Here is a 15778-nt window from a genome sequence, read left to right as displayed (position 1 = left end):
TGATTTCCATCTTTCTCTGTATTTGCCATCCTTATATCTTCTTGGTAAATTGTCTACTTAAATATTTTGCTCTTTTAAAAAGTGGTTTGAGGATTTTTTTATTTTTGATTTGACAGCTCTTTGTGAATTTTGGTTACAAGTCTTTTAATCAGATATGTGATCTACAAATAAAATTTTCCATTCTATGGCTTGTCTTTTCATTTTCTTAACAGTGTCTTTTGAAGGCAAATGTTCTTAATTTTGATGATGTCTAATTTACCAATTTATCTTTTCTTTTATGAATCATGTTTTGCTGTGGTATATAAGAAATTTTTGCCTAATCCAAAGTCTTATGTTTTCTTCTGGAAGTTTAGTAGTTTTAGGTTTTACATTTAGGCCTATGAACTGTTCTGAATAAATTTTTGTAATGTTTTGTGAGATTTGAGTTAATCATATGGATATTCAATTGTTCTAGCACCATTTGCTGCAAAAGATTATCCTTCTCCATTTAGTTGCCTTTGTATATTTGTCAAAAATATATAACACCTTTATTTAGGTGTGATAGATGATTTGCAGGCATTCTCCCCCATTCTATGGGTTGTCTTTTCACTTTCCTAATGGTTCCTTTTGAAGCACAAGTCTTCTTAATTTTGATAAAGTGCAATTTATCTTTTCTTCTTTTATCATGTGTGCTTTTGATGTAATGTCTAAGAAATCACTGCCTAATCCTAGGTCATTAAGATGTATTCCTATGTTTTCTTCTCAAAGTTTATAGTTATAGCTTTCATATTTAGGTCTTTGGTCCATTTTGAGTTAATTTTGTATATAGTATGTGGTAGAGTCTCCTATCTCATATGGGATAGCAAGTTTGCTGAAAAGACTATTCTTTTCCCATTGACTTGTCTTGGTATCCTAGTCAAAACCCAGCAAGTCATAAACATAAGGATTTATTTCTGGACTCTCAATTCTGTTGCACTGATCTATATTTCTTTTGTTAGAACAGTACTGCACCAGTTTAATTACTGTAGCTTTATAGTAAGTCTTGAACTTGAGTAGTATAAATCTTCCAACTTGGTTCATCTTCTTCAAAATTATTTTGGCTATGCTAGGTGCTCTCTCCAGGGATACTCTGTCTCATGTCTGCCAGCCTCACCAAACATGCCCCTCACCCCAAGCCCAGGTCTCCCAGAGATCTCTCCTTGCCCTGTGCCCCCCTCTACTCCCTTTTGCTTGGCATGATTCAGTTTCTGCTTCCCGTTGCTGGCTCTCTGTCAGTCATGACCACTTAGCTCTTCAACTGGACTGTAAGCTTCTGTATATCCGAAGTCTTTTTTGCTTGTAACAAACTGGTTGGATTTTTCTCTGTGACGTGTTTATATGAAATGACAGTGGTAGGATTCTGGGGTGAATGGGGTTGGAGTTGGGGGTTATGAGTCATCAGCCGAGTTGATAGGACTGGTGATGAGTCTGCCCCCTCCCTGGAGGCTCCTCAGGGAGGTGTCTGGGGGTGTCCAGGAGGAGCTCGAGGGGGGTCCACAGTGTCTTTCAGCCAGAACACTAGAGTCTATCGTGCAGTTGAAGACGGAGCAAGACAGAGATGGGAAAGGAAAGGTCTCTTTGTGTGTCGACTGGGGACAGACATGGTATGGGTCGTCTCCAGGGAAAGATGGCACTGCCTCCAGCCTGGAGCCTACATGGCTGTGGGCCTGAGAGCCTGGGTGGAAGTCAGGGCCACCTCGGAGGGTGGGTGAGGTGGGGAAAGCCTTCAGGTAGAAGGCAGAGCAGCGCCAAGGACAGGACTTCTACATCCAGAGAAAAAGAGGACCCTGGAAGAAGCGTGTGGGAGCTGCTGCCGATCACTGCCTGGCAACTGAAGTCTCAAGGGGAGGCTCTTTGGGATCCAAATGGATAAGTGAACTGGAGATCAATGCAGGGCTCCCACTGAGGATAGGGTGGAACCACAGCAAAAGGCGAAGGCCCAGCCGTGCTCCCCTGCAGCAGTTGGGACTAAGAACTATATATTTGGAGGGAGAGACTGAAGCCTAGAAAGCTGAGCCTGTGTGGCTTCTGTCTGATGTGGCCTGAGTCAAGGGCAGGACCAGAATCCCTTCATGCGGACTACCCAGGAATTGTACCTGCCAAGAGCAGTTTTGGCCAAACACCACCTTTTGTTGTTCAGTTGCTCAGTTGTGTCAGACTCTTTGCAACCCCGTGGACCACAGCAACCCAGGAGTCCCTGTTCTTCACTATCTCCTGGAGATTGCTCAGACTCATGTCCTTTGAGTCAGTGATGCAATCCAACCATCTCATTCTCTGTCATCCTCGTTTCCTCCTGCATTCAATCTTTCCCAGCATCAGGATCTTTTCCAATGAGTTGGCTCTTCGCATCAGGTGGCCAGAGTATTGGAGCTTCAGCTTTAGCATCAGTCCTTCCAGTGAATATTATGGGTCAATTTCCTTTAGGATTGACTGGTTTGATCTCCTTGCTGTCCAAGGGACCAGATCTGGAATGTGCTTTGCCAACTAGCTTTTGTGGGTTGTGTTGTGTTTTCCCTTATTTTTTCAGTGAGTATTGCTTTCAAAAGAACTCCAGCCTTATCTCTGTGACCTGATGACAATGGTGTCTCTCTGCACACATCTCTGACAACACAGAGATGGGTGTCTGTGTGGAGTGGGGGTGAAGGAGGATGTCCAGCAACTGGTGTGTTGGGGGGAGGGTCATCAGGAGGCTCTGGTGCTGAAGTAGAGAAGGAGATGAGACCTGTGTGGACCCTGATCCCCGCTGGCTGGGGGCCTCGTCCTCCCCTCCATCTCCAGAGGACTTGACACAGTGCTGTGCATCAGCAGCTATTTGCTTCTTGGAGCTGATCCCTGGGGAATAGCCAGCTAAGGCTTCTCCGTGAAAGAGCAGTCCTTTGACCTGTGTGGACCCTGTCACTCTTTCAAACAATGAAGTCCTATCCCCCTCAAGGAAACTTCCTTGCAGTGGCCTTGCCACCCCAACACCCACAGCTCTGACACAGCATCCCCAGGACACCTAACCTTGTCGCCTTTGGTACTATGGACACAGCCAGGGTAATCATTCTGTGACTCAGCATCCTTAGGGCCATATTCTATCGCAGGCCAGCCAAGCTCTAGGCTCTGAGGACATCAGGGAGCCCGACTGATTGCACTTGGCTTCTCCCAGTAGTTGGCTGTAGGTGGGAGCCCTTGGCATCTGTTTGCTGGCAACTAGATGTGTGTTTGCTATAGTGGGACCTGGGGGCTCTGAGCCCTGGGAGTGGGAGGGTCGTGGTTGGGGCGCCAGTGCCTGCTCCAGGCCTCAGCTCATGTCCTCATCTCTCCCTCTGCAGCTCGTCTCCAATGTCCTCATTTTCTCCTGCACCAACATCGTGGGTGTGTGCACCCACTACCCGGCTGAGGTCTCGCAGAGACAGGCCTTCCAGGAGACCAGGGAGTGCATCCAGGCGCGGCTCCACTCACAGCGGGAGAACCAGCAGCAGGTGGGTGAGGCCCTCCTGCCCCGCGCGGCTGCCCAGCTGCTGCCTGCCCGCCAGCGATGCTCAGGGCAGCTGTCCAGCCCCTCCTGGGCGGGGGCCCAGGCCGTGGGGGATGTTTCCTCTGGAGGGTGCCCAGCGTTCTTGGCTCTGTGGGAATGCTCTCAAGAAGCTTTGGAGAATGAGCTTTGGGCTGAAGCTTTGGGCTGAGAGTGCCTCCTCAGCCTCCTTGTGGTTTGCACTCAAACTGAGCACCCAGGCCCTGGGAGGCAGGAAGCAGCCCTCCCTCCTGCCCCCGGGGCTGATGAACTGGGTGATGAGAGCATCAGCATTCCCTCCTGGGATGAAGGTGCTCTCTGGGGAGGGGGAGGGAGGAGGAGAGAAGCTGTCAGCCCCGTGATGCCCTCACTAGGCACTTCCTGTGTGCTGAGTTCTGGGGTCTGGTTAGTTCGAGAAAGGAAGACGACCATGTCTCACCCTAAACCTCAGCCTCAGGACTCCAGGGCCAGGAGGCAGGTCACTCATGTGGGCCACAGACTCAGGGGCTCCTCTCCGTGAGCCCCAGGCAGAGGGACCTGCCCCCCTGTGCCCCTCTGGCTGAGGGTGGGGCGGGGACTGAGGACTTGTCAGGGTTCCCTGCCTAGCATCCTGGGGGCGTCCTGTTTGGTGTTCAGCTCTGGCCAGGTCACCCCTGTGTCTTCTCATGTGTGTGAACTGGATAGAAGCTTGGAACTCTGAGGCTGCACAGGGTACACTGCTCCCAAACAGCAGGCCTGGAGGGAGACCTGGGGGCAGGTGCTGGGGCTGCCACTGGGCTGGGACTCATCCTGGCTCTCAGAGGTAAGGTCACTACCCAGGCCGGAGGGGCCTCGCTCTGTTCTTAGGCTGGCGGCCCCCCACAGCCTGCCCAGAAGCTGGCGGAGCTCTGTTCTGTGCTGCGCACCGTGTCGGGTGGGTGTAAACATGGAAGGTCCGCCTTTGATCGAGAGGACAGGGAGCCAGACGCCTGGCCAGCAGCGCAGGAGTCATGTGCGCCCTCCTGCCTGGGTGCTCCATGGGCCCCCCACGAGCTCAGTCCCCACGAGTGCAGCGTTCATCACAGTGTGAGGCACCCCTCTGCCTCTGTCTGGGTTCAGTCTAGGGACTTACAGTGACCTGGCTGGTGACATTCAGACGGCTGAGCCAGGGGGCAGAGTTCCACGGTATCTCTCCAGGCCCCCCACCCCAGTCATCACCTGCCCCCGCTTCCCTTCCAGCCCTGCGCCTGGCCGCTGTGCCTGGCCAGGCCCCCAGCTCAGGCTGTCCCAGCTGAGGCCTGGCCTTCCCATGCGTTCTCTTGGTCCCATCTAGGCTCCCGGCCCAGCTCTTCAATGAAACTCATGCCCAGGGGTGTCCCTGAGTCTTCCCACTGTCTGTTCTTGACACGGCTACCTCACTTCTGCACCCTGCTCACCCCCAAACCCCTGTCTGCCTCAAAAGCCCCTTCTCTCATGCCCGTATCAGGCCCCAGCATCACTTACCCGAGATCAGGATACCTTCCCGTCCCTTCTGGGTTAGGGAGTGCCTCCTGCCCCCCTGCCCTCCCACTCCTGGACCTTACCCTTTTGCAGTAAAATTAGCATTTATAGCATTTACAGTTCATCACAGTTTACTTGTGCTGGCCCTGGCCAGGCTGGACATTCCAGCAAATCCACAGGGATCTTGGTGGGGGGGGAGGGGAATATGTTCACCGTACCGTGTTTCAGGTCAGGGAGGGGAGGCCTGCTTCCAGGGGACAGGCACTCCTCACCCAGCCACGGCCCAGAGTCCGGCCTCCTCTGCCCTCTGCAGAAAGGGGTGCTCTTAGATCCGAGGATGCTCCTCAGTGCCACCTGATGAGGGGATCCAGCACTGTTCCCCACCCATCCCCTGCGCACTTCTCCTGGTCCTCAGCCCAAGAACTAGTTGGAAATGTAGGAAGGTCTCTCATGAATCTAAACAATTTGTTGCACACTTTCTCCCAGTCATTCTATTTTTCCACACAATTGTCCTTTCATTTGTATTTTTATCACCAGTAGCTGTTTATGGAGCGTTCAGTGAATAAGAGATGGCCTGTAATGGCCGTGTCCACTGATGGAGGTCCTGACTGGAGGTCAGGCCGGTCCACAGAGAGCACCATTCCTCACTAGTTTACCAGAGCTTCCTGAGCATAAGACTATCTGCTCTAAGCCCAACAAGACACATTCCCACCCTCAGGAAGCCCCAGTGACAGGCTGAAATGCAGAGTAATGGGGGACTCTACAGGAAGGCCCAGGGTGGCAAGGGAGGCTGGCAGCTGGAGCCAGGACCCTCCTTCTGGGAAGGGGGTGAGCCCAAGGAGGGGTAGCAACATGTGTGAGGATGGTGATTCTAGCTGAGGAGCAAGGCCTTGACCTTGGTGACCCGGAGAATGGAAGTGCCGTGGGCAAAGGCAGGGGACTTGAGAAGAGCCACCGGGAGGGTGAGCGTGGTATGGGCATGAGGTCAGGTGCTGGTGGCAAGGTATCAGGCGGGCAGCTGAAGACTTGGGGACCTGGCCCAGGGAGTGGCTTGGGAGGTGACCAGGGGAGGTACTGGAAGTCTTGCTCCCTGAGGCCAGGAGTGAGCAGGAGGAGGACAGAGGTGGGGCAGGAAGGAGGGAGGGGAACTACACAGGTGCAGGAGCAGAAGTCTTAGGGCCTCGGGAAGGAGTGGCCAGCTTCCGGTGCTGGGGGATGGGAGGGAAGATGGAGGGGCTGCGGGCAGCCAGGAGGAAAGGCTCCAGATGAGAGGATTCGTGAGTGAGCCTGGCAGAGCGTCTGGCATGGGGGGGAGGCTGCAGAGGATGCAGGTGGAGGCTGCATACCCTGGGGGCAGCTGAACCTCTCGGAGCAGGCAGGGCCCAGAGAACTCAGAGAGGAGGCCACATCCAGACTCCATCAAGGGCTGACGTGACCCTCCCCCACTTCCTACGGTGGCCCTGGCCCTTCTCCCTGCTTCCCTCCAATTTCCCCTTCAGCTGATCTTAATTTCCCAGTTTCTCAAGTCAGGGAGCTTTCCCATCCTCCTGGGCCAGCATCCCGTGAAAATGGAGCGCGTCATCCTCCGGTCCCCACGAAGTCTTCTGTAACCACCCCACTTCTCCCTAGCCTCAGACAGGTCCCCCTGCTCTGTGCCCCATAGGACCTGTAATTCATGAGACTAGGAATTTGTGAAGGGGGAACCTGGCCTGTCTCCTTCACAGTTATCACTCCTGGCACCCAGCATGATGCCTGGAACATGGTCAGTTCGCAGTGAATATTTGATGACTGAATGAATCTAATCTAAAGCTCCAACACCCCTACCCCCATTTATATAAGCAACTGGAGGCTCAGAGAAGTTCAGTTCTTTGCCCAAGGTCTCTGACCCAAGGTGCTTAGTATTACAGGCTCACCAGGAGTGCTTTTCCCCGTGTAACCGAAGAACCAGGAGGTGTCCCAGGGAGATGGGGGCCAGGTGGCCCTGAGGCATGTCTCTGCCCCCAGCATGTGCAAGTGTTAGCCCCCTGCATTTGAGGAGAGCCTGAGAGGTTTTCCAGGGCCCTGCAGTGGGGACACAGGTGTGAAGGAGTGAAGCCTGGGGAGGGGAAGGGACTGCCAAGTTGGGGAGAGGCTATGATGAAAGCATCTGGTTCCCCTCCAGGAGCGGCTCCTGCTGTCTGTCCTTCCCCGTCACGTCGCCATGGAGATGAAAGCAGACATCAATGCCAAACAGGAGGATATGATGTTCCATAAGATTTACATCCAGAAACATGACAACGTGAGGTAGGGGCAAGGCTGGGGGGTGAGGGCAGGGTGGGAAGACTGAATCCCATAGGAGGTGGCATGTCCCTTCCCTTCACTTCAAGAGGGCACACCCAACCAGGAGGTCTGGTGGCTTTGGAATGTGTGTTGTCTGGGGCACCCCAGCCCTGCCCCTCTAGGTCTGTTAAGTGAATTAGTACTGTGGGGAGGAGGTGAGGCTGTAGGAAGGAGGAGAAAGGAGAAAACAACACCACCAGCTGTTGGAGAAACCCCTTAGCCTAACAAGGGAGGCAGAAAGCACAGACTTGGGACCTCAGTGTCACCATCATCATCTCAATCTCCACCAGCATCCGGCATCTCTGGCAACCTCCATGCTTTCTAAGCCAGTGTGTGCCAGGCACTGCACCAGGCGTTATCCACCTCGTTGCTCATCCTGTCAGGAGACTGACAACCCTTCAGGGTGGGGACCCTTATCAGCATCCTCTGTTTAGAGAATGAGCTCAGAGTGGCTGAGACCCTTGCCCAAGGTCACTTGGCAGGGAGCGATAGAGCAGGGTGCACTGAGATCGCCCCTCCCTGCCAAAGCCCATGTTCCTTTTACTGCCTGCTTGCTGCTTCCCTAGACAGAAGCGCTGACAGCAGGGACATGCAAACAGATGTAGATTAATAGAGTGCAAAATCTGCTTCTGCGTTCCACGGGGACATGAAGTGATACAGTGGCCTTCGTCCAGCATGGCTTCCTGGAGAGTATGCTAATCCTCCCATATGCCCAGAAAAGGAGCTGCTGTGTTTGCCTTTGGGCGGGTTCTTCCCTCCCTGCATGAGTTTTCCTAGTCCTTGAAGGCTGACACAAAGACAACCTTCTGGAGCTTTGGGCTGAATTTTCAATAAAGGGGTTAAATAAAATAATCAAACCATTGTGCATGGATAAACACACAAACACACACTAATATGTATCCATAGAGTCAGATGAGGCTGATGGTGGGATGGGGAGTAGGCATGTGTTGTCCTGTGGAGTGGGCAGAACTTCGCAGTTCCCAGTGTGCCCCAAGACTGACCGTCCTCCCGGTGTGTCCTCCATCCACCTCCCAAAACAGATCTGAAGCCTTTGGAAGGAAAAAGTACATGCAGACCATATTTGTCCTCAGTTTTCAAAGTATCCCACCCCCTCTGACGCCCGTCCACACTTCACCTTCAGGCAGGGAGATTGTGGCCAGCGGCAGCCTTGGACTCTCAGGGAAGAAAGCCACCCTGGCTGAGTCTCCACGCCCAGGAGGTGTCCTGAGGGGCTGTGGGCTCGGGTGTGCTCTGTTCAACATGATGGTGGGGTCCAGGCCTTGAAAGGTGGTGCTAATTTGAGGGTTTCTCTGCTCATCTCCTCATACCTGTCTCTGTCCTCATGTGGTAGGGTAATCACTAACAACAGCTAATACCTGTACAGAGTTTTCATTAACCGAAGCATTGTTCTAAGCACTTTTGTATATTCACTTAATCCCCACAACAAATATAAGATGTTGGTACTATTATTATCTCCTTTTAACAGGTAAATAAATAGGCACAGAGATGAACTTGTCCAAGATCCATAACAGTTAAGTGAGGGAATTGCCCCCAGAAAGTTTTTTGATATTGAAGTTTCCACCTGGCCCAACTACTAGACAGATGTTTTGTATCCACCCAGCAGGAGGGGTTTGTATAATGGTTCTGTGGGAAGGAGGCCTGGGGAGCCCTCAGGAGGGAGGGTACTCGGAGAAGAGGAGGAGAGAAGTTTGGCCAGAGGAGAGGTTTTCCACCTGCGTGTGTATGACTGAAGAGCCAGAGGGGCCTTTCCTGCCTGATGGCTACCCCTCAAATGTGGGGGTCCCCACCTTAGGACAGGTAAAGAAACAGCCTTCGCTATCAGAACAAGTCCCAGAGACCCAAGGTTCAGGGGGTAAGGGGTAACCCACCAAGCATTCCAACACATACAAACCCCTGAGCTCCTCTGGAATTTTCTCTCTTGGTCCTGTCTTCACCATCCCGCTGGTCCCAGCATGGCTCTGTTCCAGGCAGAGCATGGACAAAGGGTGCTTTTCTTGACTTCTCTTAGCACAGCAGAGCGTTCAGCAGATTTACTAAACTGTAAAGTGGAACACAAAGGAAATCCAGAAAATTCTTTGCCCAGAAACAGTCTGGCATTCAAGGCACAGAGTCTCAGCCTGGCCTGGCTGCCACGGCTTTCACACCTGACCACCTCTGCATCTCTGCCCAGCACTTTGCCCGCTCACCCCTCTGTCCTCCCACGTGGAGGGGCAATTTCTTACTTCCCACCCCTCTTGCTGGCTCTTGGGCCCCCAGCCCTCCAGCAAGAGGCTTTGGTCAGAGAGGCTGACTCAGGCCTCTTCCACAGGGACTGCCCCATGGAGTGGCCCACCCTCTGGGGAGCACCCCCGCTCCCTCCACTCCCAGAGGCTCTCTGGGTCAATGCAGGAGTCCCAGAGTGGCGAGAGCATCTGCATGGCAAGAATCAGAATCAGACCCCAGCCACACGGGGGGTGGTGTCTCTTCTAGAATGTACTCAGGATCAATGACAGCAATCAGGAAAGAGATGAAAGGAGAGAAAAGCTAAGAGGCCATCATTTTCACAGCAACAGACATAAGTCTGGCTCTGAAACTGCCAGGGCCAGGGGTGGCTGGTACACATCAGAGGCCAGCCGCAAGCAATCATATGCAAATATCCCACTGGCCCCCTTCCCTGTTTCAGCAGCCGCTGCCCAGTGCAGCTCTTGGGGGGAAACATGTTGCTTGCTCTGTTTGGCCTCTGGTTTGGGGCTGAACCTTTGGCTTTGGTTAGGGGTTGAGTAGTAGGTGGAGGAATGGCTTTATGGTATAGGAATGCATGTTGGGGCTTGGTTTATGGTCCAGTGATTGGCCCTAGGGGCCGAACTAAACTGCCCTTCATGACATTACAGCCCTGCTGTGACCAGGGCAAGTTACAGCATTGAGACACTCTGAACCTCAGTTTCTTCCTCTGTGTAGTAGGACAGAATGGTTGTTAAAGAGTAAATGAAATAATACGAGGAAAGCACTTAGCACACTCTCTGGCACAGAATGAGTGTTCAGTAATTGGGAGCAGCTATTATTGTTGTTACTGTTATTATTATGATTATGATCACACTCCTATCAACAAAGAATGGTCTGGGGATTCTGGAGCTGGAGTGGAAAGGTGATAAGTCACATTCATCAATTCTCCGTGGAGTTGTAATGTTTAGAAAGGGCGATGACATGCTGTTCTCTAACCCCACGAAGAGCAAGGCCACAAGAATAAATAAATCAACTGTGCGGTGTGACAGTTTGGGCCTGGACCTAAGGGAGGGAAGAGACTAATGGGTGGCCGGAGAGTTTGGCCCTGGCAGAGAAGGGTGACAGATGGGCTCCCATCACTTTCCATGGCCTCATTCTCCCTTGGGCCTGAGGAGGATCCTTTTATTGCATCCAATTCCTGGGGTTCTGGGGAGGCCTGTTGGATGTGCTAGTCCTGTGGATTGAGGCTGGTCAGAGGCCACGGAACCCTCAAGACCCCCGTGGAGTCCCCAGATGCTTCTCACCTCTGATGTATGGTAACAGGTGGAGATACCTCTGCCACTCTTGCTGGACAGGCCAGTTGGGGCTGGGGCCATGGCTGGGTTCAGACCTGCGGCTTCAGAGCCCTCCTGCTGCAGCCACAGTGCCAGGGTCAGTGGAGGGCCATGCTGTCCTCACTCCTGGGACAAGGGCCTCCAGATCATGCCAGTGGAGGCTGCTCGTGCCTGGGAGCCCCTGGTGCTCTGCTTTGGGAGGAGGAGATGGAGACTGGAGGAAGAGGCACCTAGAGGAGGTACCACTTGGGGAAGCAGAATGAGGGTGCTGATGCAGCCAGAACTGGGATGCAGCCGGGTTACCTTTGCCAAGAGGTCACTGCTGTGGAGGAAGAAGAGCATCTGTGTTGAGCAGGCTAGTTCATAACCCCCTTGCCCCTTGGGAGCTGTGGGGACTTGGGCAGGTCACCGAGTCTCAGCCTCAGTTTCTTCATCTGTGACATGGGCATGATGATGTCCACCCACTCATCCATTCAGCAGAGGTTTCATCTCTATCTCCTCGCTGGGAACCGCTGACTGTGCTCTCAGACACTCAGCTAGAGGCAGGAGCCATGGTGGGAACTGAGGGGGACTCTGGCTCTGTCATCAGGAAGCTCCCCTTCTGTTTGGGAGGACACACAAACAACAGAGAGTGAACTGGAGACATATCACATGGGGAGTGGAGCTACTGAGCTGACACACGGACTTTGCCTTCTGGCGGAGTACAATGCTAGACAACCCACCTCTCAGCCACTGAGGAGCAGGGTCTGTAAGAGGGGGCCTGGGGCTTTGCAAGGGTGCTGGGAGGGTAGAGGAGGTGCAGGGTGTAAAGCCCCGGGCCCTGGAATGGGCTGCAATGTCTGCCCTGCAGAGGCAGAGCAGGCTCCCGTGTGTGGAAGAGGGTGTTAGCTCACTGGCTTGAATGAGAGTCTCATTCTCAGAGACCCAGGAGCCCTGTGGGGCTGGAGTTGGGGGTCCTGGCAGAGGGTTGCTGACCCAGGATGGAGGTGGAAGTGAGTAACACCTCCTCACTATGCAGTGGGGGTGTAGCAGGATCTGGGGAGGGCTGCTTTTACCTCAGCCCTTCCCACTCCCTTTCCTTCTCTCCCCGTCTATCCCCAACCTCCCCCTTTTAAGGTTATCATCTCCTCTGCCATCTCCTTCAAGGACTTGGCTGCGTCCCCAGGTCGCTCTGGCGTCTGGCTCCACTACGGCATGGTTCTGAATTATAATGACCACGAGACAATGTCTGTGATGCTCAGATACCCATGGGTGGACTGTACACCCTGTGGGCAGAGAGGGGAAATGTTTACTTCCCCAAGTCCCTAGCCAGTGGACAGACAGAAGTGTGGTCTACAAACATACAGGTTTCCTGTCTCCAATCTGATATTAAGAAAAGTATTCTTTCTTGTAATGTGCATGCGTGTGTGCTAAGTCACCTCAGTCATGTCTGACTCTGCAACGCTATGGACTGTAGCCCACCAATCTCCTCTGTTCATGGGATTCTTCAGGCAAGAATACTGGAGTGGGTTGCCATGCCCTCCTCCAGGTGATCTTCCCAACCCAAGGATAGAACCCACATCTCTTGCATCTCCTGCATTGGCAGACAGGTTCTTTACCACCAGTGCCACCTGGGAAGCCCTTTTCTTGTCATACTTCCTATCAATTATAGATACAAGGGGTCTTTATGTTATCATCTCATTCATGACACAAACATTTTTTGAGCTGCTACTCTGTGCCAGGCATGACTCAGAGTAGATGGAAAAGACATTGCGTTGCCCCTTAGAGAATGTCCAGCCCTCGCCAGTGAGGTAAGGCAGAGCCAGATGCTATGGGTTGATGACCCATCTGGTCCCACTGGTGTTGAGTCTTTTAATTAATCAATCAGTTGATTATTTTAGTTGCGGTAAAATATGCACAGTATATGATTTACCATTTTAACCATTTTAAGGGTACAGTTCAGTGGCATTAAGTGCATTCACATTGTTGTATCAGCCATCAGCCCATGCCTCTCCAGAAGTTCTTTCCTCTTGCAGAACTGAAACTCCGTACTCATTAAATACTAACTCTTCATTCCTGCCCTTCCCCCAGCCCCTGGTAACCACCATTCCACTTTCTACGAATTCGTCTATTTCTAGGTACCACATTTAAATAGAATTATGCAGTGTTGGTCCTTTTGTGTCTGGCTTATTTCACTTAATGTCCTTAAGGTTCATCCATGTTGTAGACTATATCATGCTTTTCCTTTGTTTTTTAAGGCTGAATACCATTCCGTTGTATGTATTTACCACATTGTGTTTTCCTACGCATCCATTGATGGACTCTTGGGTTGCATCCACCTCTTAGCTACTGTGAATAGTGCTGCTATGAACATAGGTGTACAAATATCTCCTTGAGTCCCTGCTTTCAATATTCTTGGGTATACACCTAGAAGTGAAATTGCTATTTCATATGGTAATTCTATTTCTTTTTTAAAAATTGTATTTATTTAATTTTGGCTATGCTGGGTCTTCGTTGCTGTGTGGGCTTTCTCTAGGTGCGGTGAGCAGGGCTGACTTAGTTGTGGTGCATGGGCTTCCAATGCAGTAGCTTCTCTCGTTGCAGAGCACAACAAGGGTACTTGGGCTCAGTAGTCATAGCGCACAGGCTCAGTTGCCTCACCGCATGTGTGTTCCTCCCAGGCCAGGGATCGAACCTGTGTCCCCTGCACTGGCAGTCAAATGCTTAACTGGACCACCAGGGAAGTCTCAGTAATTCTGTTTCTAACTTTTTCAAGAACCATACTGTTTTCCATAGTGGTTCACAATTTTACCTTGGCACCAACGGTGCACAAAGGTTCCAATTTCTTCACATCTTTGCCTGGGGTTGGGTCTTGACAACAGACCTAAGTTTGTCCTGGGGCATAGAATGGGTATCAGTGGGGAGTGGAACCAGCACCTCTCTGCCTCTCATAATGGGGGGCCCTGGAGGAAACTGGAAGACAGAGAAGTCAGGGTGCAGAGTCACTGGCCAGTGAGACAGGTCAGGCTGCCTTTGAAACAGCTGAAATCACTTGTGCTTTGTGATTCTGATTCTAATAAGAATTCAGACACAAGAAGGCTGATTCTGGGCAGAGCGAGTCAAAGAGGACATCGTGAAGATGAAAGGGTTAGAGTCAGGGCCTGAAAGAAGAATGTGATTTACTTTCCATCTTTTAAAAATTAACATTTTTATTATACAAAGGACATATGTTCTTTGTAGGAAAATTGGAAAATAAAAGCAGCATGAGAAGTAAATAGAAAGCACCCGTCTTGTCACCCCTGAGAGGTCCTGACTATGCTCCGTCCTGGTGCAGGGCCCCTCCCTTTAGGAAGCGTCTCCCCAACTCTCCCCAGACTCTGGAAACAGAAGGCCTGCAGCTGCTGTGGGCTTCACTGTCTGGGGAGGGAGAAAGGCCTGGGGGCAGAAGCAAGAGCAAGGGACTTGCGGGTGGAACTGAGGTCTGCCCGAGACCCTGAGGTCGGCAGTGGGGATCCCAGGACATACCTTGATCCCAGTCCCCCTGGACCCAGTCTTAGTAGTCAGACTTGTCTCAGGACCCACACTTTCTGAAGGCAGAGGTTCCATCTGTGGGTACAGAGAGGGCACGGCCATCCCGGAGCAGCTTCTCCCCCTAGGTGGGTGTGTGCCGACACCCAGTGCGCTCAGATCGTCTGCTTGGCCTTCCCCCTTTGCCCTCCCAGCCTGCGTAGTCAGACGGTCCTCTGGCTGCTCCGTATTCTGATGCCCCACTTTAATCATTCTCCACTGCCCCTCGGGAAATGCCCAGTCATCTGGTGCCCATTCTCAGCCAAGCGTTGATAAGACCACACTTGATTGTGCTGCTCACCTAGGGCCTGAGGGTGGCCCATCACCCCCTCCTTTATATAAGCGGCATGGAGCCGTGTGGCTCTCTGGGTTACAGGGCTTGGAGCAAATGGAGAGACGCTGAGGGGGCATCCCTCTCCATCTAGAAGAGACCCCTGGCCTGTGGCTGGGCCTCCCCAGCCTGCACACTCAGGGCCTACAGGGCACTTCCTGCTCTGCTTCCCCAGAACCTTCTGCCTCCGCTGGGCCCACCACCCCAGGATTTGGGCTGAGACCTGGCTGTGCTCCTTTCCCAACCCCCACCCCATGACCTCTGTTTCCCCAGGCCCACCCTCCTCCTGGGCTCACCTGGACAGATGGTTTTCTTCTTGGCATTTCTCAAGTTCCCTCTCTGCGCCAGATGGGGAATGCTGGAGCTCAGAGGGCTGGGCCCTCCTGCTGCTGCCCGCCCAGACACCCCTCTCCCCGCTCCCCCACCTCCTGGCTGCTCAGATATGCTGTGGGATGCGGTTTCAGCATAGGAATAGGATCAGATGCTGGCAGCTCCATCAGGTCCTAGGGTCTACTGGCAGCAAGAGGGAACAAGAGAGGAAACACACTTAACCAAGAATGCGCATGGTAAGGCTGCGAGGAAGGGCCTGTTGTGGTAGTTGGGGTGAAAGGCCTGCCCACTCTTGCCCCTGGAGTAGAAGACAGGCTACTTGAACGATGGATGGCATACAGTTAGGGAGGAGCGCACAGCCGGGGTGGGCCTACCCAGCTTCTGCACGCACCAGCCACGAGGGCCTGGTCGCGTTGCCAAGACAAGCTCTCAAGTGGGAGCTAATGGATGAATTAGTGCCTTAGTGCAAGTCTGGGCCCTGTGCTGTTGTAAAATGGCCTTTGGAATCACTGAGGAGCAGATCAGGAAATCTTGGCCAGCAGAACAGACAGCCTGCCATTGGGTAAACCTCATAAACCAGAGGAGTCTCCAGAAGTGACAGACGCTAAGCAGATTCATCCCCCCATCCCAAGGCAGCGGAGGAGTGTGACTTCCCCTCTGACAAGAGGTGGGGGGGATCATGGGGTGGTGGGTATCATTTCC

At 52.6% G+C, this 15778-nt stretch overlaps 1 protein-coding gene across 1 annotated transcript in view; it reads left to right on the top strand.

Annotated features, from left to right (window-relative positions):
* The window catches only part of ADCY5 (adenylate cyclase 5), a 156467-nt gene that overhangs the window by 86780 nt on the left and 53909 nt on the right, over positions 1–15778 (top strand). The window contains exons 2-3 of the mRNA XM_070466074.1: positions 3333–3482; positions 7155–7276. Coding sequence (XP_070322175.1) covers positions 3333–3482; positions 7155–7276 — 272 coding nt within the window. The remainder of the gene's footprint in view (positions 1–3332; positions 3483–7154; positions 7277–15778) is intronic.

The sequence above is a fragment of the Odocoileus virginianus genome, chromosome 4 (genome assembly GCF_023699985.2).
Source record: "Odocoileus virginianus isolate 20LAN1187 ecotype Illinois chromosome 4, Ovbor_1.2, whole genome shotgun sequence".
In the NCBI taxonomy this organism is placed as follows: Eukaryota; Metazoa; Chordata; class Mammalia; order Artiodactyla; family Cervidae; genus Odocoileus; species Odocoileus virginianus.
This window is presented reverse-complemented; position numbering and strand designations above follow the sequence as displayed.